The 26,522-nt window shown below is 40.8% G+C and overlaps 1 protein-coding gene across 6 annotated transcripts in view; it reads left to right on the top strand.

Moving 5' to 3' along the window:
• Positions 1-26,522, top strand: part of LOC118334671 (receptor-type tyrosine-protein phosphatase mu-like) — a 162,745-nt gene that overhangs the window by 53,676 nt on the left and 82,547 nt on the right. For all 6 annotated transcript variants that reach the window (XM_035670694.1, XM_035670698.1, XM_035670697.1 and 3 more), the window contains exons 4-8: positions 1,456-1,534; positions 3,394-3,509; positions 5,117-5,291; positions 11,570-11,863; positions 25,792-26,100. In XM_035670694.1, the coding sequence (XP_035526587.1) occupies positions 1,456-1,534; positions 3,394-3,509; positions 5,117-5,291; positions 11,570-11,863; positions 25,792-26,100 (973 nt within the window). The remainder of the gene's footprint in view (positions 1-1,455; positions 1,535-3,393; positions 3,510-5,116; positions 5,292-11,569; positions 11,864-25,791; positions 26,101-26,522) is intronic.

Raw genomic sequence — 26,522 nt, 5'->3', positions numbered from 1 at the left:
ACACGCCCTCTGTCCGGGCTTAAGGCCATTTGTTTTGCAGGAGAACTTGGGCCTTGAAATAGGGTCATGTTAGTCCTACACAGCACAGTTGTACTTGATTTTAGATTTTCTGCTGTCAGAGATGGTAACAAACACGTCGACCAAGTAACACTAGACACAGAGCAACTGTGAAATGCAACAGCAGCCCCTTCTCATGGAAGAAATGCCCTTTAAATTTACACTAAAGGGTTGGTTCACTCAATTTATAAAAAAAGCAAATGTTCACACTTATCTCTAGTGGCATCTGTCCATGCAGATAGTTTTGGCCCAGTTGTTTCAGGTTTAAGTATTTGTATCTGATTTCTACCCAGGTCAATATTTTTTATAGAGGCTTTTGCATTTATAGAAAGTGATGCCAACAATGCTGTCAATAATAGTTGACTGAGGACAACTGGATCTGTGAATTATCCAAAGTAACCAGGAGCCATTGAAATTTAAATTTGCAGAGTTATAACCTAAGTGTTCGCTAAGTGAAGATTTACACATAACAAAATAAAAATGCTTACATAGCGAATATAGTAGTTGTTAATATATATTTACACTCACTGATCCAAATGCTGTTTTAATAATGACAGCAAAGCTTTAAATTACATTTTACAGTATGCCACAAATTAGAAAACCGTATGCCAAAAATGTTCAATTGGCCAAATAACACTGGTTAGGTTAGCTAAATCGTTTATTTCACCCTCATTCTACATAAATACTGCTCACTCTGAAACGTTTCTATTTATCCAGTGTTTGCATGTATAAATAAAACAAAGTCAAGTTTATATTTATGTAGGGTTGCCAGTAAAATTTTGCATTTGACCTAAAACTATTATGAAAGTTTATGTTTGTCGAAGATTGTAATGCTACAGTGACTTCCTCTTAACATATTTGATTGCTTTTGATTTGACAGTGCTACAGATGTTTCCTAGCAACCGGTTACTAAAGTTTGTACAAGGGAAGACATTTCCATCTTTCCAATCCTGGACAGAGATGTTACTGTTGAATGTTCATAATGTCATTATTCAATGCACAAACAAAATTCCATTTACCTGTTTTGGGATGAGAGCCAAAATCTCAGCACCTGCACAACTAAAATTGGGTGAATTGACTCATTAACCATTGCTGTGCTGTAATGTCACAGTAGGTGTCTCACCCCCCATACACTATTTGCTTGTCACAGACTGTGTGCTAATCGTCTCAAGGCTCAAACTTAATTTAACACTTGCATGTCATAACACCGACTGTGACATATTGTGGAAATAACGTCAGTGGCCTGCAGCTGTGTGACCAGCTGCTGCCCAGCTAAGAGCAGATCGCATTAGCAAGGAGCTGGACTTCTCTGTGCACACGGGCAGCCTCACTCAAGTGCCATTTGAAGACATGTGGCCATTTATCATTGGCGTTATGAGTCTCCTCTCTCCTCCTCAGATTGTGTTTGAAGCCGTAACCTCAGGGCAGCGTGGCTTGCTGGCCATCAAAGACGTCGTGGTCCAGGGCCACCAGTGCAGTAAGTCCTTTTTCCCTTCACCATAAAAGAATATCATCAAAGAGTCATTGTCCTTTCCATGACACCCTCCCAAACACCTGTATCGTTGTTCTATTCAAGGCCTCACACACAAACAAAAGGCCTTCAAACAATATACTACAGTCAATCCAAAGTGTAAACCTCCCTCCTCCTAGCTCCCTGAAGATTTATGAGCATATAGTTGACATGCTGAAGTGTGCTCAGGATTTAATGTTGGAGTGGCCGTGTTAAATCTATCCTTTGAGAGATGGGAGAAATTGTGCAAAAAAAAAGGGACAAAAAACAAATACCACCATGCAGTATGCTGCTGCTTGTGTTTGGATTCCACTATATTTCTCCTCCCCTAAGGATATTCAGTAAAACATCTCATCTCTCAGATGTTCAGATTTCTGCTTCCCTTGCTGAATATAAGTACAAGCACTTCAGAGTGCGCTGCGAAGCTAATGAACATGTAATCACTAGCATATTTAGATTTTTTCTGCTTCTGCTTTTGGGACAGGCTGCTTCTGTGGGAGTACAGGGATGAGGGCTCTTCAGGATTCCTCATTGCTATGCTTTTGAGTACTGAGAGTCACGTTAGTCCATATGGCACTCCTTAAGTTTATACTAAGAGGTTTTCACACTCTACACTCTAAGTCTAAATCAATGCCACATGAGTTTTTATCAATTGATTTATACTTTACTCTACCCCTCATAGCTGAGGTATCCAGCTCTGATTGTTAGGCGCTAATGACCTGGTAACCATTTGAAAGCAGCTGAATTCCTACAAATGTTACGTCAATAAGATGGATTTATATAGCGATAGGTGTTGCATATAAATGTATTTGAGTAAATCAATGAGACCTTGCGACGTGATCAATGTTTAAATGCGTAAAAGTGTGAGAGGATCAATAACCCACTCAGTGGCAATTGGGTTTCTTTGAGTGATAAGCAAAGTGATCAGAGCGACTCCTCAGTAGAGCACAGCCAATTCATTTTCTATTTATATGACCATGTGGAATATCTAGCACAAAGGTGTGATTATGCCAACGGGTGGTCTGCCTCTCCTTCCATCATTAAAGAAGACATTAGCGATGAGAAAAATAGATTTGTCTTTTTTGGCACTGTATGGGATTGACAGGACAAAGTTATAAAGGAGGTGTAGTTCAAAGACGAGGTTATAAAATATTAAGTAGAAGTGAAAGTCTTGATGATGAAAGTGATAGAATTAGCTTTTTCCAAGTCTTTAGAGATTTGGTTACGTTTCGAATCAAGGTCGCTCCACCGAATTGCCCTATTTTTCTATGCAGAATAGCGGTACTAATCAAAAATGTTCTACATAAGTTACTTTCTGTGGACTATCCCAGTCAGTGAGCATGCTGATAATGAGCACAGTTGGAAAAGAGAATAATGCTTTTGGAAGAATCCCCTCAATCAATGAAGGAATGCAGTCAAGAGACAGAAGAAATTGGGTTTTGGTAGGTGCGAGACCCAGCCTCTGGTGTCTCATTTGAAGAATTACGTGGAATGTTCCTCACAAAGCGATGCTGGCCTCTGGCACTGAGGGTTATCAGACAGTGTAATAGAAAGCAGTATCCATTCAAGGTAACTTCTCTTAGTTGTCCAATTTTACATACAAATCTTAGCACAAGAGTTACAAAGTGGGTAAAAGGGAAATAAATGGACACAGGAGCATAGATTGGCACAGTCCTAATTCTGGCATTAAGCAACTACTTTAGCACCCAGTTCTGGTGATGAATTATTATAATATGCAAACCCATTTTAGGGAGGTTGTGTCTCATCATGTAGTCTAATGTAACTTTTTACAGCTGTCTGAAAAATATTTACATTTTTTTTCATAGTGAACACACCTCACTTCCTGACTATAAAGGGAGTGGAGGTCAACGCTGGACAGACTGCATCTTTTCACTGCACCGTCAATGGACGCAAAAGGGACAATTTCCGCCTCTGGCTTCAGGTGAGATCCATTTTTGTCCTTTTACTTACACTCTAGATAAAAGACTAGATCAGAAGGTGGAATCAGTGTCAGAACTCGCCCCTCTGGAAATAAATGTGTCTCACTGAACAGACCCTGTTGTCTGAATATGTAATCTTCTGATCTGGAGTCAGCAGTGCTAATGTTGTGCCACCAGGTCTAAGAAGGCTGCAAGCATAAGTCTTCTATAAAAAGGAAATAAGAAATGTTGCATTTACCATTTAATGCAGCAGGTTCTCCAATAAATCATGGTAAATGTATAAGATCAACATCTGGTTTAAGGGGATAACAACCCACAATACTGTAGACACTTGTGCTTGTTCAGTAAATCATATTATTTGGATCCTAATGGTTGGGTAAAAGGGAGAGAAAAAAAAGATGGGGCAGGAGGTTATTTTTAACATGTTTAACCTTAATTACATAGGGCCAAATGTAAGCAGTTACACCAAAGCCATAGACAGTACATCTTCCTGATTGGCCATTTAAAAACAGTAGACCTTAAACATAGTCCTTGTTAGCAGTTTAGCCACAACTCTAAATCAGTTTGCAAGGTAAGTGGGCAATTATTACAACGGTACTTGCCATGTTTAAAGGTATGTAACCAGTAAAGTCAAAGGTGAATCCAAATGTACCATGGGGTTAAACTTCAAATAATGCAAACAAACTACCTCTATTCACACAAAAGAAGTTGTGGGGGGGGGGGGGTATTCACGTTAATATATATCATGGCTCCTTTTCATATACCATACTTATGGACAGTTTTTTAATTTAGGAACCAAAAGCTGATGCCAGCCTAGCATCTAATTTCAAAAAGTTGGTTTCAGGGGATAAAAGTAGTAATTTTCTCTTTGAATTATTTGACAAATTCAAGCCAAGACATTCACACATTGCTTTATTGCGCCCTTGTGTTTGAGAATTCACCTGCTCACCAGATTTCCAGAGACCTCTGTGTCTAGGAGGCATGGGATTACAGTTGTTTCAGATCACCGCAGTATGGTCTTAACCTATATAGATGCTGGCTCTGTGGATACTGTGTACTATATCCGGAACAACTGAGCTGCACAGCAGTCTTGAATTGACCTTGTTCTGAGCAGCAAAGGTAGTGCATCTGGCAGACATAACCCTGCCGGCTCTGCTGCTAAGCACACTGTCACACATGTGATCAGTGAGAGCATGACGCTGGGTAAAGGTCCTCTGCCAGGTACTCCATCATTTTAACAAACACGTCCTCATTAGCACAGGAGCTGGAAAACAAACATTAAGTGAAGTCCCCCGATGACAGTAATGAAGAAATATTTCTAATGAACAAATGTCCCCCATCTGCCTGCTGTGAGGGGTGACAGCTGGGGAGAGCCCACTGTGTTTGTGTGTGTGTGCTTGCGTGTGCGTGCATGCATTCCTGTTTGATAAATGTATTCCTAGTATCAGCCACCGATGGGAATGATAGGACAAAAACAAACACGCACAAGAACAGACACAACAAGTATGCTCAACCAGAGTTTCTGAAAAGACACAAGGTCAGGCCACTTTGCTTATTAAACCTTTTCATTTTGGAGGCTCACTTGTGTGTTTGTCTCGGTTCCAAACAGGGCATTGGTGGACGGGAGGCCCCGATGAAAGCCACTAAACCTTGGAACAACCGGCGCTTCATAGGCACTTTCGATGTAGAGAACACAACCAAGGGCGACTCGGGCCGCTACCGCTGCATCGTCCACTCAGACAAAGGGGTTGGAGTGTCCAATTATGGGGAACTAACTATAAAACGTGAGTATTGGTCCCAGAAACACAAACTGCCTATCTGAACGAACACAGCACAGACAGCGGAAATGTTTTCCATCCACACGACCTCTATGTAATACAGCAAAGTCAACGGGAGATAAACAGGAAATGCTGCATGTTCATAGATGAAAATGTCCTCTAAGGCGATACTAAAAATACTAGCTTTTTATGTTGATTTGTTATCCAGAGGACTTTAATACTTTCCTGTGTAAAGGCTGTCCTTGACTGAGCACAATTCCACCTAAAAGATCACAAAGGCAAGAGGCACCAGGGTTTACAGTAACCTCACTGATATTTCACTCCTGCAGTCATTTGATATGAATTTATGGAGTCGTCTGAAACTAAATCCTGCAAGGCCTCACTTTCCTACAGCCCTATAGCCCGGTAATGGCCTTCTATATTTCTTCACCTCAATTTTCTCCCTGTGCTCTCAATTGAATTTACTGCCCCGATTTTTTTTTTCTCTTTTTTTTTGTCTCCAAGCTTTATGTGATTGATAGGTTTAATCCTGGCTGTCCAGATCGAGGTCTGTCAATCATGCGAGAATGACCAGGCCCAGACACAGCAGAGTGAAGAGGGAGATAAAGTCTCTCTGCCCGAGTGTATCAGTGGGTTTCAGTGGTGTACTCAAAGAAAATTTACTGACACACTGGAGGCACTCAAAACCACACTTGTGCATAAATTCAGCAACACAATCACTTGCACATCCTCCTCACACTTACATATACACGCTCTAGATGGCAATATTTTTGCTGATCACTGCTTTCAGTGTGTTACTAGATATATTTTTACACAAGACAAACCAGTTAAGTGTAAAGTGCCTTTGTCATAAATATTTAAAATACAGTAATTTTCGGCATTTAGGCATTCATCAAATCTTGTAATGCAGCCCACTTTAAATTCTGCAGAGATTTCACACCTCGATGACTCCGACATAAGCCAACTCGTCGCATGAAGAAAAGAGGCGTTTTCACGGTTATAAGTGTCACACATAAAAAAGCTGATATCTCCTCTTATCGTACCAGTCATAAAATAAGTGCTTAACCCTCCTAGCAATGTGTCTGAGTCGTAAATCCTCCTTAAATGTGTATGCACCGCGTCCGTAACTCTTTTTTGGAGGAGTGACCACGGAGCGATTCTTTGGATTACGAGCCTTCTACAGTCGACACACCGTTCACTCTCCCCCCACCACTCATTACCATACACTGCCTTTTTCTTCAACATGAGGAGAGTGAATGCTTGATTATCCCAGATAATCACTTCTGCCTTTCATGCCAGTATTCAGTCAGATTTATGGGTCTATGTGGAAGTGCACTGCATGTGTTTCCAGAGCGCCATACGAATTGGCCCAGTGCAGCCCCTTTCCTGTGCCCCCCTTGTGATGGGCTCTCCTGTAGTGCGGCCAGTGGTTCTGAAAGGGCGATAATTACTCCCTGTCCAAGTGCTACCTCCTTTCTTGGCCTGGTTAGAATCACCTGGAACCCGCAAAGCGTTTGGTGAGCTCCAGCATATTATTCTGGCCCATTTTACCAACTCAAGGCTGCCGAGGTGTGGCCGTGTCAGCACTAATGCGAATAGCCACCAAAAATCGAAGCCCGCCCAGCCAGGCTCGTCATTTTCCTGTGGCCACCTCTTCTCCTGTCAGGAGCAGATCGATTCTTTACTCACAGCAGCCCAATTAAGAAAGAGCGCACAACGTAATGAGGACCTCTTGCATCTTAGCAAGGCTCTGCGGATGTAAGGGGCAAATGAAAGAAGGATTTATAAAGACTCAAATCTAACTAATCTAACACAGAGCAGAGTGGCAGTTCTTTTTATTGCTCTCTGTGTGGTGAATGGCAAATGGAGGGCAAGACATGTGTTGTGTGTGTGTCTCCAGTTGTATAAGTGTGCGCTATTTATGTATGTGTTGTAGTGCTGAAACCGTTCATCAATTCATCAATGCTGTGTTATATTATTGTAAATTGAATATATTTGAATTTTAGACTTGGTTTAACAAAGTCATCGCCATGGGTTCTCTGAAAATTTGATGTGCAATTTTGTAGACTAAAAGATTAATGAATTAATAAAAAAGAAAAACAGACATATTAATTATGATAAAAATAATTGTGAGTTGCAGCAGTATCTTGGTTCTTATTCAGCATTGGGTACATGTGCTTGCCAGTGTGTGTGTGTGTGTGTTTTTCTTTGCATGTGCATTTGTGTGATTGCGTTCTGGCAGGCAGGCAGGTGCTGCGGTAGAGGAGGACGCAGCTGTCGCCAGGCCGTTTGCCTGTCTGGTCAACATCATGACAACAGCTGCTCACTGACCCCCGCGTATGGCCGCCACTGTCATCCGAGCACCGTCACCCATCTCCAGCCAGCATGGAGCTCACTTCGGAGCCCTTTCCAGGGTCCCGCTGTTGCGAAGCTGCCTCGTGAGGCTTAAACAGTGGGAATTGAGTTGTTAATATCCTAAAGTGTTCCAGCACTTGAGAGTATTTCACACCGGTAATCCGTTATTTTCAGTGCGTCTGCTATGGCTGTTGAACAGAGGATTACTGCACCTACAGGAATTATTTCATCACTGTAAGCTGCTGTTGCTTTTGTGAAGCAGTAACTTTTTCAAAGTTAAATGAAATGCTTATTGCTATAATACATCATGCTGCTTAGTCATATTGTTATGGACATGGTCTCAAGTGATAACAGCAACAGTAGACTTGAATGGCAGAAGTGGCATTTGTGCATTACAGTGCATAAAAAAGGATGTTCTATAATAAAAAATAAGAGGATTGCTAAAATGATTGAACAATACCTTGGAAATTTGAATCCCACAGTCTGATGGTGTCACAGGTAACCATATAAGATAATGCCAGATAAAACCAGATAATGATAAGATGTAGATGCATCATAACTTTAGTAGAGATTAGGTTGTTGAAGTTTGTGTTTAAGTTGCCAAGTTTCACATCGTGTGAACCAGTCATATCTGAGTCACAATCTACAAACTTTGTCATGCACAGGACCAAATGGCCCTCAAAATATGACAAAATGTCATCGTAGAATGAGTATGTTGGCAAAAATCTGATAACAACCTACATGACACTTCAGAGGTGTTACTGAGTTTCTTTTTAATTAAAAATGACAGATAAAATGATATTTTATTCAGATTTCTCAGTTGTATTTTTAATAAGTTCTGGTATAAAGCTCTTACTTTTAATTTGGTTCTTTAATGAATGTAGATACAGATTATGCAGTAAAATAAAATACATCTGGACTTGTAGGCATAGATGCCATCTGCTTTTTGGGAGAAATAAAATCTACAAAAAAAAGACAAACAACTACAAGAAAACCAGAGTTCTCGGTTCTCTGAAACCAACATTTGGAAACCAATTTTATACATTTTAGCCTCATTTGATGCATTAAAAGATTACAAATGTCAAACACAATAACAATACCAGTATTATTTGATACACCATTATACAATGCGGAATGGTATTACAGGATGAGCTGTGCTGCTTTCTGCAGTATTTTGCCACTTAACTCAGTTAAACCCCTTTTAAGACATAACAGACCATAAAAGACCATCAAAACAAGCCAGATTTTGGCTCACCTCATTCTCCTGTCTGGCTCAAACACGCAGACTGCGTGTAAGTCCAGGAGAAGACCTGCTGGATTAGCTGGTTCGCTTTAGGTGATGTTTGACAGCCACACTGGAAGCTTGGATTAGTGGGAGTTTAGGGACCTGCAACAGAGGTCACCGTGGGGTAACCATCTGCTAAGGGAGAACCTCCAATTCTCTGTAGGACACCTCAGCCTCTTCCTATTATGCCTGGAGACTTCTCCCTCTCCATGACAACTCCATGAGAAGCAGCCAGGCGACTAATGGCATTATTCTGTTACATGTGTGTGCTCATTAGAGCTACTCACCGTGGCCTCTGGGACATGTAACTATTGTAGTGCATGACAAGAGTAGATTCCTAAGCAATGCCTTGGCTGTGGGTCATAGCTCTTTGTTGACAATGGCAGGTTTTTAGTTGCACCAGGAGACAGGAGTGTGCAATGCATGAAAGACATAGCAGTGAGATAGAGAAGGTGGACTGTTCAGTTGTCCCTGTATTGTTGTCCCTACAAGCATTTTGTAAATTGTGACTTTAAAAAGTGAAGATAAAAGTGCGGAACTATTCTTGTAGCCGTCTGAAATTTCTAATAACACCTCCCCTCAAATGTTACTGCAACGTCCTCTTGGTTGGTTATATAATAATACAATACTGAAAATATCCCACAGTAAATCGAGAAGCCTCATTAAACCAGAAATGGCACAAGGTTTAAGCAAGATTACACACATATTGGTGACATAACAGAGAAAAGGTCATCTTCAAGGTTGTCATTGAACACCACATTTGTCTGAAAGAGATAAACTTGTATTGAAGAATTTGAGATTACATTTCCAACAAATCCAAACAGACATATTAAAGGTTCAAAGTCCCTAGAAAAGATTAATTTCCAAGTGTTGCACTATTCATTTTGGAGACAAACGTCCTTACTTTCGTCAAATATTTCTGCAGTAGAGTCTGTGGAAATGTTTCTCTTATTTATTAACCAAAGACTGCAGTTTCCTATTATTTAAAAAGAACTTAATTTTTTTCCATTTCGTGAAGGTCTCTAACTTTGGAAAGATTGGGACATTTGTACAGTGAGTCTAGTTTACACAAAGGCTGCAGCACAAATCAAGCTATCCTCACATGCTCTATTGAGTGTGGAGGTATAAAGAGTTTGATGGTGATATACAAATTCTCAGTTTGAATTGTCTGATTTGGAGTGATTAAATCTTATTGTTCTACTCTTGCCCTCCTTTTAAACAGAAATAGTAGTAGTACTGCCCTTTATTCTACACTATTAGAGGGAAATTTTGTTATTTTTAGTCCATTACATTTATTTGACAACTCTGATTCAGAGTTACTTTACAAATGAAGGTTTTAAAATGTGATGTGATTAAACTACCCAACAGCATAAAAAATAGTTAGAATTAACTTCACCTTGATCAGCTACAATATAAAAATGCTGCCTACGTGTTGATGGATTAGTAATATTAATCTCATATTATAATAGCATACCACTCAGAAGGGACATTCTTCTAAATGTGTACTTTTACTCTGATAGTATGAAGTACATTTTGCTAGTAATTAATACTTTTGAATATTTTCAATCCAGGACTTTGACTTTTAATTGAGTATTTGTCATATTAATACTTTTACTTAATTATAATATCCAAATACTTACTCCACCACTGTTGAACAGGTCTCTTTAAAGGGGCTTATATTTCTTATCTTCTTTGTCATAAAACATTTACAAAACTGAAATATTTTTCAGAACAGGGATCCACTCATAGAAAAACAGCTCCATAGCAGTACTAGAGGTCTAACACTCCACAGGGTACTTTTTAATTCCACTTCAGATCAGTTAAAGAGATTTGCGCATATTGTGCAGAGCTTGCACATCCAACCTGCATCTCTTACAAATCCCATTTATATGCAGCTCTTTTGTATTAGCAGTTATGTTTTGGTGGAAAAGCAATGCTGATCAATTTTCTTCAATTCATATTTGTAAGACTTTTGTTATTTTGATATTTATTATAATATCTGCACATGATAAGTAAAGTAGGAACCTGACTTGTGTTATATACGTAACAATAGTTGACATAGTTAACATGCTGTAGAGCTGTACTTCAGGCTTTCCCAGCAATGATTTTTGGCTCTAAAGAAGAGCAAAATTCCATAGCAGTCATGAGCTGAGAGATTAAACCAGCTCCTGAATCAGACAAGAGAGATGACAACTACAGTAGTTGTCAATTATCAGAGGCTTTTCCATTGAAGTCCTCTGATTGAAATCAATATGTTGTTCAATAGGAGCATCGTTTGCCACGGTCTTGGTGACTTTTGTCTACTGATGATGAGAGTGCTCACCAAGCTGGAACTATTGATTGTTACGTGGCTCTTCTTAAATACCTCGATTATTGGAGAAAACATGAAGATACTATAATGTGCTTCAAGAGTATTTTGATGTGGTTGATTGTTTAAAAGAAGAAATTGATTTTGAGTGTCTTGTTTGCTGGGTACAAGCATTCATCCACTGTCTTTTTTTTCTTCTGTTTTTTGTTTGGGAATGTCAGTACGTTTTACACAAATTAAAAATAAGTTGTTATTTTTTGTACTGTCAAGTGTTTCCTCAATTTCACCATTATAGTTTGATTATCTAACATCAATCAAAACCTTTTGTTTCCCTAGAGCCCCCAGTGCCAATTGCACCACCTCAGCTGACTGCTGTTGGTGCCACCTATCTTTGGATCCAGCTGAATGCCAACAGCATCAATGGGGACGGCCCAATCATCGACAGGGAGGTGGAATACCGCACTGTGTCTGGTACCATGTATGACCTGCAGCCTGTAGACAAGACCACACACAAGATCGGCCACTTGGATCCAGACACGGAATACGAGATCAGTGTTCTGCTGACCAGACCTCTGGAGGGAGGCACTGGTGCGCCTGGACCCCCACTGAGAGCTAGGACTAAATGTGCTGGTGAGGCCAAAAATACAATTACTTACAAAACCTCGCTGGGATTTTAAGGAAATTATATATTATGTTGTTTCAGGGTGTCAGGCTTAAAAACCAATTAATACATCATCTGAAAGATGCAGATGTGGAACATAAATACATACAGTATCTTACCCAACTAGTATCACACACACACACACACACACACAAGCTTTGAAAATGAACAAGAGAGAAACCTCCATGTCCTTCATCCATTTATTTTCTAATGAGATATGTGCTTCCAGTTTGCAAAATGTATTCTGGCTTCTTTAAGAGGTACATGCCAGGGTTGTAGAGGAAGTTTATATTAGATACAGATTAAATCAAGGACACCTACATAATGCAAACTTAACAAACTTAAAGGTGTCCCAAATCCATGTGGCTATGGTTGCTACGTCAACACATGTACAGCCTGAGGCCTTGCAACGCAACACAGGAGTTTGGCAAGTAACTCTCTCTCAACTCTAGCTTGATAATTAATGACCTGTCAATTACACAACAAATGTGATGCCCCGGGAAATTTGTATTTGGAGATTTGTAAATCTGTTACAAAATAATTTGTTCAAAATTGAGTGTTTTAACCAGTAAATATGATAGAATCAAAAACCAACATAGGAAAAGTGATTACTAGTTATTGATGACACATGTAAAGCCTAGCCTTAAAGTAACACTATGCAAGATTTGGGTGATTTGGTACTCACTGTACACAGCTGTAAACGTGCATTTCTTGTGATTACATTACTTATGATCAAAAACTAGCGATTTGACAACTTTTCTAATGCAGCCAATAGTAATTGATAGTAAGTGCAAAGACAAAGCAAGCTAACTAGCCTTTTATTTCAAGGCAGTCCTGGATTTACTCTTGTCTGGCGGCCTTTTGCCTGGTCATCATGTTTTACTCTTCTTCGATTTTTCCGTCGTCCTCTTTGGTCTCTTCATCATTTTCTATGTTTGTGCCTGGTTACATCGCACCTGTCTGACTCTGGATCTGGCTCGATACCCACTCTCGGCATGCTACGGATCTAAAAACAAGGCTAAAATCTATGTTACAGCTAACAGTGCTAACAACTAGAAAAAAAAAAAGGTTCACTTTCACTGTCAGCACTATGCACATTTTTAACACAATGACGGTTCTGGTACAGAAGTGTCCCACTTGATTAAAATCAGGAGAGAAAGATGGTGAAATTTGCAACAGTCCAGTGAAAAAGAGTGGTCAAAGCAGTTCAAGCCGTCCATTTATTCAGTAGTTATTTTTTTCAGTTATTGTATTGTTATTGCCTAAGGCTTGTAGTATTTGAGTTTATCCGTAATTTACTTATACAAACAAAACATTTCAAAAAGATTCATCTTTTTAAAAATCACCCCCTGCATACAATAAATATCCATCAGGGCTCCATTGTTGGTAGTGCTCCATTGTGTTTCCTATAAAGCCTCATAGCATTTGAAGCAAATAACTCCAGCTCATAATTGCCCAACATATATCATTGCAGTTTTTACTTAGGCAATTATTTTTCCTATATTAGACAAAGCCCTTTGTGTTTTTATTGTTTCCACCTATAGATCTTCATTAAGATCTTCTTTCTAAGTGATGTAGTCTCCAGTGAGCACCTGGAACAATTAGGACTGTGCATACTTTTTAGACATTGCATGTAATAGAAAAAACTGATAACCCCTGTGAACCAACGGAATAATAACAAGTTTTAACTTGCCTTGCTATTTGGAACAGCTGTGTGTCATAGTAAATTATATGATTTATAGTAAGATAGAGCTGAAAACTGCCCTGCCAAATGGTTAGCTTTATAACTACTTGTTTTTTCAGCTTAATTCTTATTCCAAAGTCCCTGCAAGCTTCCTAATTCATCATCAACACAGATTGATATCATGTGTGAAGCAGAATGGCACCTTAAATTTAGATCATTATAGTGCTGCTATACTGTGGCCATTCATACTCAAACATGGACATAAACACTTTTAGAATGCCTGATGATATTGTACAAATTGCCCTTCTCACAACATTAACCAGCTAAATTCCCATGCTGTACTAGGATGCCAACTCGGGGAACAAAACAAACCTAGCCTCAGCATTTTCCCAGGCTAATGCTGTTTAGTGTCCAGAGAAATGCTGATGAAAATGAGATTTTTCTCCCCTTCCTGCCCAGGGTGTAACCCCCTCTCCCCACTGTGAAGGTCATGAGCTTATTCATTTTTAGTCTGGCTGATAGGGATGAATGGCCCTACCTGTGCAGCCTTCTGAGCCAGGCCCAGCTTCTGCGGGGGTCCTGCCCCTTGGCAACCCTGCTGGTCACAGTCGGGGAGATTGATAGCCCCGACTCCTGAAGTGTGTTTGAGGAAGCAGCTCTTGATCTTGTCCGGCTCTCTGCTGGTCTTTCCCTCTGACAGGCTGGGCCTCAGCAGAGCTCCTAATTGAATGGTTAAGACTCATAGGGCTGTGTGATACATCACTGTTGATACGGACAGGCCCAGAGACTTGCTCCCCCTCTCCCTGCACTGCTGTCTGGAGGCGCTAATGAAAATCTGAGGCCACTTTAGAGCACTGTCTCTCACATAATTATTCATAGCCATGCCTTGGTCACTTCACAAACTGAGCAATGTTTCTGATGACAAAGATGTTTTAATTCAATCTTCTGTAAAATGGGGAATGTATAATGCAAGGACGCTACCAATTCAATTCAGAAGCAGGAGGAAGAAAGGGGTAGCCTTGAAAGGTTTTCTTTCCCATGAAGCACTTCCATTACTTTCCTAGTAAACATCAAAAGAATGTCTTATCCAAGGCTCTGTGATTGCTCTGGGGGGTTATTTGTAGGTTTCAAGGGTTTGCAGAATGATTCAAACAACACTTTGCTCTTGCATAGCCTCATGTCTTTGGACCGTCAATGCTGAATTTCACAACTTGTTAAAATTTGTTATTTTCCCCCTTTCCTACTGGTACAAAATTACTCACCAAACATTTTTCAGGTGAAAGAGAAAAACATTTGGTAACTGCACTCTGCTTCCGTGTGAAATTTGTCTGTGTGAAGTTGTTTACCTCTTCAGAGTTCTCCACGCTTGGTAAGTGCTACTTGAAGACAGACACTGTATTATCAGGTGGTGCCCTAGGATCTCAGCAGGGTGCCCTGTATTTCAGCAACACTATTGAGAGACCATCTCACACAGAGAAACCATTTCCAGCCCACACTAGGAAGGCAGATAAGCAAGCCTTAAACAACTACTCCTCTGCAGTCTGCGTTGTACTTGTACTGTCTGTGTGGAAAAGTATTTGCCAGAGTTTTTCAATTTTCACATCATAATCTGCTTTGAGTTAAGACAGCCACAGATACATTTTGAACATAGTTTCAATCCACCTTACAAGCAAAAATGTTGAACATTTTGTTACTTCAAAGTTATTCTGATATGGTACTTTTCTCATTTTAATAATGTCTGTAATTATTTGTAAAAGAAAATAGCTGTTTGAGCCAGGGTGAGGGGCACAAATGCATGTTTTTCGACACAGCACTTGTTTCTGATTCTGAGATAATTTCACACTAGTTTCCATGGTGGAAGAGCAGTCTGTCCTGTGTGCCTCATCTCCACCCTATGGCCTTCGCTGTCCCGCTGGCTCCCGGGCGCTTTAAAAATGGCAGTACATGATGTCCATGCTGGGTCCAAACACCTGCTCAGACTCCTGCCTCGGCCAACTCCACATCTCCGTCTATAAGTTGTCTCCATCTGCGCTCTGGTACCACGTGGGAGTAGTCTCATCTGTTTGTTTTTACTTTGCCATTCTGTTGCACTGAGTGCTATTAAACACAGGGGAATCAGCGTTAATCAGGGATCAGCCCTCGCTTAAACACTCGTTTATAACAATGGAAAGTAGGGAGGAGCTGCGCAATTATGCTCACCCACTCCAAGGTTGGTTATTTGCATTTAGCCTCCTGGTTCATTTGTGAAAGACCAGGTCTTTTTTGATGCAAATAAGAACAATGCCAGTGTTTGGCAACATTAAAATGGTAGTAGTGGTAAAAATACTTTATTTGCCATGTACAATCACTTGTCGCAGTGACATTGGTGCAGGGACGTAACAAATCTTCAAAATAGGTGTGAATGTCTCAATGAATGAACATTTTTCAGCATGCTCTTTCCCATGATAATAATTCCTGCAAACCTTTACATGTTTTTAGAAAATAATGTAAATTTCCCCCCATTCATTTGATATATATATATATATATATATATATACACACACAAATATGCTCAACTACTTTCACCAAAAACTGTCCACAGTCTTACACGCCACTTCACCAACATACTTGGTAATGTCCTGTCCCATATTAGCTTTTTTTCCAATCATACTGTAACTAGTTTCCATGAATAAGGAAATTCTGTTTTTAGCAATTATCAGCAAATTGTTTTAATATGTGCATTGGGATACTTTTTAAATTAATTCAATGGACAGAAAATGTAGAACACTGACAGAATCCCTCTTGTTAAGGGTAGAGTAGAGTACAGTAGACAATGTATAGCTTTAAAAAAAGGTGTAATATTCACCGTGCACACAACAGTTTTGGTGCAATGTACTGGGAAGAAGTTAGAGATAGATAAGTAAGATACATGGACTCACCTATGAAAGCATTTCTGTAGATCTGCACTATACATAGAAAATACCATCACTGCCAGACCTTGAAGTTTGTGAATCACACGCAAACTCTGGGGAAAAAAGAAATTCTGTTACATGAGCATAGTGGTCATGATAACAATCATATAAGCTGTACAGTTAGCAGTCTGTCGATTCCATTTACCGAAAAATCCACCTTTTCCATAGTCTTCTCTTTTAAACCTTACAAGTAATGAAGACTGATTCCTTTTTTCTGCCATTGTTCAGCTGTCAAAAAAGCTTTGGAAAGTAAAATCTTAATTGTTTAAGAAACCATTCACTTTGACAGACAAGATGATTTAATGACCTGACGTACTGACCAACAGTTAGGGTTTGGTACCACTTGCATGAAGTCTGAATGATCGTATTCGTTTCTGAGAATGTATGTCTGTGTGTGACTTGTGTGTGAATGTGAATGGTTGTGGTGCAACCTCTGGTAAAATTCTGAGATCAAATTTCATCTTTGTTGATGTCTAATGTCTTGATGTTGTGAAAGCAAGGGTGTGATTAACCTTTCATTCAGGAAGAACTGTTCATTACCACGTTTGTGTATATATACTGAAACAGCGTAGTTGAAGAATAAAAGAAGCAGACTAGGAAGGACACTGCATAGTCTGCACAAGTCCAAGGACAGAGATACAAGTTCATAACAGTGTGTAGTTCTCAAATTGTGGAATGCTTTTGTTAGTTTGCCAACCAGGTTATCTCCATCAGCTTACATTATTTCTAGTCACACTGAGAGTCAGTATATTTCCCCTTGCCAATTATTGTCTAACATAAGCCTTGACATTTTATTAACATAGGCAGAATGATGATCTGTCAGCTTTAACTGCTATTTTTTTCCCCATCTATAGCTTCATGCATGTCTACAGGGCAAATTGCCTCAGTGAGGTCTAACCCTTTATGATGGCTGCCTTTTTTTTTTTTTCTTTGGCTGAGATTGAGCAGATCTATCTCTGTGGGTCTACAAGGAAAGGCAACTTTTGCTTTGCTAGGTTTGATGTGTCTAATTAATGCCATTGTTGCTTTAAGGCGTGAATCGAAATTCACTTCACCTCACCATCTCAGATAACAATTGTCTGGTTTGTCACCCACAATAGCTGGCAGTCATGTGACCTATAGGGTTTATATATTGTCTGCAGCAAGGCGAATGAAACCCCTCTGTTTGAGGCCCATTGAATTTGTGTTCTTTTGTCAGTCGGAGAAAACAGGGTAGATTGAGTTTGTGGTGTGCAGGAAGGTTATAGGAGGGCCACAATAAAAGTCTTTTTATCACAGGCAGTTGGAAGTAGAATGGCGAATTGTGTTCTATGATATTGGCCCTGCAAAAGGCAAATTGTGTTCCTCTCAAGGACACATCGTTAAACAACTGCAGCTGGAAAGGAGAAAGACACAGAGTGACAGAAATTCAGAATTTGTATCTGTTTCATTATCCTTATTTCCCTCATCTCTATCACTCCATCTATCTATTCCCAAGACACAAAGAAAGTGAGACTCTGAGAACAGATGTGCACAACCGATACTCTGGTGACATCCATATAAACTTCTCTTCTTACTGTACTCTTCAGCTCACAAACAATTATCATTGAGGTTGTTTGTAACCTCAACTCTTAAGCCTCAGGAGAATGATAAGTAGCTGTAGTTTAGCCAGGCTTGGCAAGATCCTTTTTTTCTACTGTTTTTGAATTTGAACTGAAATGCTTCTCAAGGTCTTTAAATGTTTCTATTCTTCATGTTTAATTATTCATGGTCTATCTGCTGTAATTTTTGTCACAGATTTTCTCCATCCTTTTGCTGAATTATAGATGTCCCATTCCCCTTGCTAGGCGTCCAGGAAGCACTCATTCAGTCGGGTTGTATAACTCTAACTCAAGAACATTTGTGCGTCTCTTCCTCAACTAAAGGACAGGAATGTCAGGAAGGCTGCGATTTATATCCTGTATTCCCCCACCTAGATAGCTAGATCTTAGATCTCATATATCTCCTAAGTAGGTGGCTCAGAAAACGCAGCAGCCATTTCACAAAGTCAAGCGCTTCACTTTGATTTACACTCTGGGTAACACCCTGAGTTGAGTGCGACACATGCAGGTTTTTGGCGACAAATGACAATGCCACGCTGGCCATCTGGGGAGTGTTGAAGTTGAAGAATCACCTTGGTAACCTCCCACTGCTCCTGTAGGGATTGCGTCCCCGTCGGTAAATGAGGGCTTGTGTTCTTCCCGTTTTGTAAGCCCTAACCACAAGCGTTTTCCCCAGGAACCTGAACACAAAAGACAAAGCCTGGTCTGATAGTGGAGATGGATGTGTGGGCATGTGTATGTGTTAAGACAGATAGGAGAGGAGGGGGTCAGTCTACCTGTCACTCTGACCCCAATCACTGCACAGCATATTGCTGGAAACGAAATGAAAGATTGATTTAACCAGTTCCACCTCCGCTGCCTCTACTCTTTCCATCAACTGGCTGTCCATTTGTTTTCATCCGGTTGGTGGACTTGTGCTTTCCTTCACCTTTTGCCCCTGAGGAACACTTCTTAGGTTTGTTCTTTTAATCCCTCTAAATGGTCAGTGATAGAAAAGACAACCTACTGACATTTTATACCCTGATATTTATTGAGTTATTTATTCCATTTCCATTTTTTAATAACATTTTTAGGTGCTTGGTATTTGAAGCAAAGCAAAATGGTTATTTGCATCTTCTAGAAAAGTCTTCAAGCAATGGTAATACTGCCATCAGTTGTGCTTCACTATTGTACTCTGCAGTACAGTACGTACTTTATCTCCACCCCACTAAATGCTACCGTCAGGATGAATAAATTGTAGAACCTCTTTTAGCTTTAGTGGGCTTTACACTACTGAACTGCCCAGTATGCTGCAAAATATTTTGGGAGTAAGTAACTATTATTTATTAATGAAATTACTGATTTCATGCAAAAATATGGATTATGAAGCATGCTAGTGGAAGCATTTATAGTGTGAGTTGCATAGTATCTGCTCTTTCTGTGTCTTCAAATCCCTAGCACTAAATTGATGCATTCTGCATGAAAAACTCTGTTATAAATCCGTCTTAGCTACTTGAATCTGCAGAAACTACTCTTTCCAGTAATAAACATTTATCCGAAGTCCATTAAGGATAAACATACATGAACCCGAGATCAAGCAGAAAAGGCAGTTGTATCTTTAGAGCTTGTCTCACAATCTTCGATTATCTGTACATCCATGGCTGAAGAGCAGGGAACAATAGGAACTGGATGCAGCTTATTCAACTGCACTCCTTAGTGCAGATTTGCCAAAAAGTTAATTTAAAGCAATAGAGCATTAAACTGCCAGTATTTTTGTCTTCGGAAGTGCTTGTCGTATGGTTGAATACCTTTCCAATGTCGCAGACCGACAATCATACATTCACAACCACTTTACGCCATGATTGGCAGCTGTTTGTAGGTGAGAAAACGAGCAGGATTTGAACATCTCTCTTATTCTCTCTTTCATTCTTGACAGACAGCCAAAAATATCATTATTTCTGTCACTTTTCATGTGAAAAACTTAGTGCAACACTATGAATTTCTTCCAGGAGAGAATGTCTGAAAATGTGCACTGTTATCCCCATGTTTGAACAATATCGCATCACCCCCCTCTCTTTGATGGCCAGCTTTTCACTTCTCATTGCAGTTGCTGTTCAGAACAACTATAAAAACTTTTGATTTCTGACATGGTCGGACAACGGGTCATATGAACTAGTTTTATTCAAGCATGACTCAACCCTTAAATGTTCTGGATAATTCTAGCCATAAAATCACACACAATAAATGATAAACATAGATTTTCTGTACATCACATGGTTAAGCTTGTTGGGTAATTTTAAGGCAGCATACAGTATGGTACGGTGGTCCATCATCAACAAAGACAAGCACTTGGTATGACTTGACAGTTGAGTCTTGTCATGCATCATCCTCCTGTGCTGGTAAGGGTGTATCTTACTTTCCCTCGCATGCTTTCGCTCTCCCTTTTTATTCAGTGCTGTTAAAACGTAGGCATTCAACCATTCATCTCCACCCCTACAGCTTCGGGGGGTTCATCAGACAAGGTGGCAGCCCAGCTCGACCCAGCGCCGGGGCTCATTCTGTGGTTTCAATTCGATCCAGCGTGTTGTAGGCCCCTCCGCCCCTCATCCTCACCCATCATGGCAGTCTCATTTATCATGAGGCCTATAAAGAAGGACTTGATAGAGTGAGGAGCGACCAGCACCATTCAATAAATCCTTGTGATTATCCACGCCTCCAAGGTGTATGGGCAAAGTGTCTGTGTGTGTGTGTCCTGAGCACATGGGCATTTGTCTCTGACTTTGTAATGGGCGTAGAGGGCGATGTTAGAACACAAGAGGTCCATATACAGTGCCTTTTAAAGTGCTATCAATTATAACATGTGTACACGCGTCACCTTCAAGGCCTGATTTTGACTTGTTGCATTTGATGGCAACAAAAACCTTGGCACTACTACCCTCCCCCTTCCTCTGTCTTAGCTTCCTTTCTCCGACCCACCCACCCATCCACCCACCCATCCACCCACACATTGACTCCCTCCATCTCTCCCTCTTAACCCCCTCCCTCCTCTCTTTCTCTTCCTCCAGAGGATTGCATAGAGAAGCACTCTAGGAGGGTGATGGAGCTTTGATTGTCGGTTATCAAAAGCTATCATTACGGCTCGCTTCTGCGGGATATGAAAATGATTTCCTAAGTGTAAAACCCATGTCATTACCTCAATGGCCTCAGTGCTATCACTGAGATGTAATAGAAAGAGGCAAACAAATGTGCTCGCCTCCCAGCCCGCCCAGCTCAAACAGAACAGAGTGAATAACACACAGCAATGGAGAGATAAGTGATGGCAATACCAGGCCGCACTGTCTAGAATAGAACACTTTACGCGAAAACAGCCCTCTGACCAGGATTTAATCTCCGCCGTTGTCATGTTGTTTTGGCACTGTCTACAACGAAGGCGCCTGCGTGTGACAAGCCCCGGCTGACATTCTCCAGCAAGGAATCCGACAGTCTACATGCCATCCTGTGAAAGTCTCTTTTTTTCATCTCCAAACAACAAGGCTCCCTCCTCCTTTTCCTTCTCCTCCTCCTCCTCCGCCGTTTCATCCTGATGAGATAGCAACCAGGCTCAGGAGCCACATTGACTTGACGGTGGTTTCTAATCATTGGGGAAGTAGTCTTTTCTTCCCCCCTCCTGGTTCTGTTTGCTGAGCAGGGAGATGGAAGTCTATGCCAGCACCGGGCTTTTCTGCTCTTAATCGATGTGGATCTGATAAAGATCCTGGCTTTCTGAATGACTCGTACGCTGCGAAGCCTGAGGGAGATCTGATAAGTAAATCGTTCTCCTGTACATATAGCCAGTAAGATGCTGAGGAACCAGATCTTGGCTCCTGTACGAGCGTAGGGACACTTCTTCACTCGCATAAGACTGTAAACATGCTTGAGAACACACATTGCCCCCCTCATACACACTCGCACATACACACACTCCACAACACACACTTGTCTCGCAGTAAAGTGGCTGTGCTCCGGACATGCCCAATTTGTTTCCTTTCATCCAGGACTAATGTCTCGCTCTACCCAGGGGCTAAGTGCACCATTTGAAACCCCCTCTAGGACAGACGGTTGCAACATGCGGTTATTTGTTGTTTTTGTTTCATGTTTTGGGAAATCATGTTATCACTACGGCTGCAGCAGCATGTATGCAGGGCCTATTCAAATTAACAAGAGGCAATAATGTGCTGATAATTTCTAAAAACATTATTTAAATGTCACACTGTAATGACAAAAAAATCACTAATAGTTCTATGTAAATGTCAAATTCAAATTATTCAATTACATCGGTGAGTGTGGGGCAGGTGATAATTTGTCCACCGCTTGGAATACCAATCTGGCTCTCTCTGGAGCTCATTCTGTGTGCCCTGGCATAAGATAGACCTCAGCAATTTCCTGCTCCAAGGGATGCTTTCATAGCCATTATTATAACTCTATTCCACTGGAAATATCTGCCATACTGGAGAGATATTAGAGTCATATTTTCAGTACTTTCACCCCAATGTCGCCCTCAATGTGATAGTTTGTGAGAATTGTAAAAAAAAATAAAAACGGTATGGATTTCAAGAGATAGCCCTGTTATTCCTTGTTGTGATTTGCGCTTGTGCTTTTCATACTGAGCCTCTTACTGCTCAGTCAATAAAACTAAACTAGCAGTCACAGTAGACTGGGGTAAGAGGCTCATCTCATCAGCTGTCATTCATGGGCCTATGGGCCTATTTAAAAATGGCTGCATAGCCCCCATCTATGCACTGAAGGATTTATAAAGGATATCAGCCATTCAGCGCGACCCGTTCATTTCAGATTAAGTAGGGGGAGAGGGTACAGGGTGTATTTCTTTTTTCTCTTTCCTCTTCCTTCAAAGTCAACCATGACCAGGCTCTGAAATGGATGAGGCACCTTGTTGTTCATGAAAACAGATGATGTCATTCTGAGTCATGGGGTACAAGTTGTGATTGGGCGTCCGCCACAGATCGTCACATTTTACTGCCTCCCTCAGACAGCTGGCATTTGCACTACAGGGAGCCAATGGGGCAACAAACAATTAGCCTTTTCTCAACAAAACTCCAGGGAGAGGCTATAGAATACTCATAAGAGCTGTTTACTAAATGGCCAATGTTTCTTTATATACCTTCACTATCACTGTTCGCTTACTAGCAAAAATAACTTCTTACCATGTGCTGAATGTAAAAGTATATGTATAAATTATTGATTCTTTTTCTTTTGCATGGGATATTTCCCTGCACAGTATTTTTTTTATAAGTGATTCCCCTTCTTGTTGGCATCTCTCCATTGGCCAAAATTAGGGTGCTGTGGACATTATCTGTGATGTTCCGCAAAGATGGGACTGTGACATTATCCTTGAATGCTCCATAAATGTGGCTTCCTCCCAGCATGTCTGCGTGAGATTCACACTTTGGTGCATTTGTCACTTTGAGAGCATCTGGTTTAATTTGATTTCTGTGCCTGGCCACCCTGCAATTCTCTGTGCTTTTAGTGTAACCGTTGCCTACTGAGTGCGGCCAACAGATAGTTCCGCAAATAAAGGGGTTTAAACTTCTATTTTCTGGATGACTTTCCCGACATTTCAACCTATTTGAAGAGGCCTGTTTTCATTCGCCAATTCTTCCCAGTTCTGTTAAAATCTCTCTTTTTTTGGGCTGATTACATTTGTTTAAAACAGCAGATCGCTTTGTGAAGTTTGCTAATAGATAGGAATAAGCTTACTTATTGTCTGTTATGCTGAATATTTCACTCTACAGCTTATCTCTTTGAATGTAGATGTCTGACATACAGGTACCAGTCTCCACCAAAGAACAACATTTCTTTCAAAATGTAACAATCACTGAAGTTCAGAGAACCTTTTATCAGAGATGACAAACGTTTCAAAGGAGTACTGCTACACAGTGTTGCAAAAAGGTTTTACAAAAAATATTAAGCACTTTTATGCAAGCTATAATGCATATCACCACTCACCGAGTCAGAGATTTATACATTTTCCTGTTTAAATTATTATAAAAGCTGATAGATACACATGCTCTGTCAAGGATTTAGTGGTTTCTTGCACTCTGCAGACCTCTCGTGACAAATCCTCCTTAAAGAAAAGCTAATTGCCATTTTCTTCCTTTTGGAAAGATGTTTTTCCACCATCCAGACATTGTAGCCCTTTGTGTATGCTTCATGTACTATATGCTGCACATTGATATCCCCATCTGTCTTCAACAGCTCTTCCTTTGCCTCCGTCGGGCCCTTCTAATGCTATTTCATCTGCTCTATGAAAGCGCCGGAGAGATCACATCCGTTGTTTCTCCTTGTGAGATCTGAAAGTGTTCCATCTTTCATTCAACTACCAGGCGCCTTTATTTTATCTCACCATGTTTCTTCTTGCAACATCCTTTCTCACTTGTACATGCTTCTGTCATGTCACATGTCATGACCTAATTTCCTGTAAAAACAATTCTGTCTTGTAGCTTTTCTGCATAAAACTTTTTTAAATGATTCTCAGTAAAACTTTATCAATCAGACATTATCTTTCTATAGGTATCCACTAGTCATCAGAACAAAAATAAAATTTGCATGCTGTGTCATGAATGTAAGTGTAAGCATCACATTTAAAGCTTGCCGACTGTGTTGTGTGTAGATTCTTGCTTGTTTGTCATGTTTTTTTGTACAGCCTGTAGAAATGAACAGCATGCTGGAGTTCCAGTCCTCCCCCCCCATGCACCTCCAGAATGTTAAACATGGCTGCCGTGGCTGCCTCTGAATTGCTGGACTGTGTCTCCTGGGGAACGGGGAAATTGAGCCCTGGCTCTTCCTAATAGGTGGTAAAGTGTTAAGTTCCAGAGAAATAGACTGCGAATTTAACCTGGAATGGAAATTGATCCCATTACCTTGTGCTTGGGCTGCTTTCCTCCCGTAGGTAGGAGAGGCGGAGAGAGAGAGCAAGAGGGTAAAATAGAAGGGGAAAGCAGAGAGAAGAGATGAGGAAAAAGAGAGAGAGTGGGAAATGGGGGAGCAACAGAAAAGGAGAGAGGAAATAGAGAAGGGGAATTGCGGGAGAGGAGATAGAAGGAAGGAGAGAGAGAGAAAAAAATGGAGAAAGTAGAAGAGAAGGCAAGGAGACACAGTGTGTATGTGATTAGAGGTGATAGGATGGCAGTGGGGGTTGTGTCCTGCCTGGATTGACAGGCTGGCTGACTCTGTATCAGTGTGGTGCTAATAGCTGACCGCCACTGGGCGAGATGAAAAAGAGGGAGGAAGAGGCAAAGGACAAGGTAGAAGGAGCAGAGGAACGGCACGCTCTGAAGGGATGATACACCTCCTGCTGTGGGGTTTCCACCAACAGACCTGTGGCGTCTTGGTGTGTGTGGCTGCTGTAAGACCGAGTTAGCAACGGTGATAGGATGTGGCAATGCTCAGTGGCTTTGAAATTTTAAAATATTTTCTGGAATTTCAATGTAGAAAAAAGTATTGACCGGGTCTCAAGTGTTATGAAAAATTTAGTTTTAGTAGATTTGTATTTGACCTAAAGGAATACCGCCTTCTGTGCCCTGGCATAGACCTCAGTCATTTCCTTGATTTTATTGAAACTATCTTGCACTACCTGCCATTTCATATGGCCTAATTGATTATCTTGATGTACGCTCACACTCCACTCTCTCTTTCCATCCCGTCAGAGCCCATGCACGGCCCACGAAGGCTAGAAGTGGTGGACATCCAGTCCAAACAGGTGACAGTGCGCTGGGAGCCTCTGGGCTACAATGTGACCCGCTGCCACAGCTACAACCTGACTGTCCAGTACCGCTCCAGGGTGGCCGGCAAGGAGGAGACCCGGGAGGAGGTGTGCTATGACACCCAGAGCCGAGATCCTCAGCACACCATCCACAACTTGACGCCCTTCACCAACCTCAGCGTCAAGCTGGTGCTTCGCAACCCAGAGGGGGTCATGGAAAGCACAGAGCTGGAGGTTCAGACTGATGAGGATGGTAAGTGAGATGCAGGGCTATTTCTTGTACAGGTCTGGGAGGTATGACACAAACTTTACCAGATGCCAACTGTTCCTAGATCTTTTAAACAAAAAGAAACAAGCAAATATGTTAAAAAGTAAACAAAAAATGGAACAGAAAATGTTATACTTCGTATTAGCCACCAATAAACAATAAATAAATTATCATGGCACCTGTCCGTGGGTGGCATATATCAGGCAGCTAGCGAACATTTTGTCCTCAAAGTTGATGTGTTAGAAGCAGGAAAAATGAGCAGCATGAAGATTTGAGCGACTTTGACAAGGGCCAAATTGATGGCTTGATGACTGGGTCAATTCAATTCAGTTTTATTTGTATAGCGCAGAAGTTATCTCAGGACACTTTTCAAATAGAGCAGGTCTAGACCGAACTCCTTATAATAT

This window comes from Morone saxatilis, unplaced genomic scaffold (assembly GCF_004916995.1).
Source record: "Morone saxatilis isolate NCDOM2014 unplaced genomic scaffold, NCSU_SB_2.0 Contig23, whole genome shotgun sequence".
In the NCBI taxonomy this organism is placed as follows: domain Eukaryota; kingdom Metazoa; phylum Chordata; class Actinopteri; family Moronidae; genus Morone; species Morone saxatilis.
Note: the sequence above shows the minus strand (reverse complement) of the source record. Positions and strands in the feature narration are given on the sequence as shown.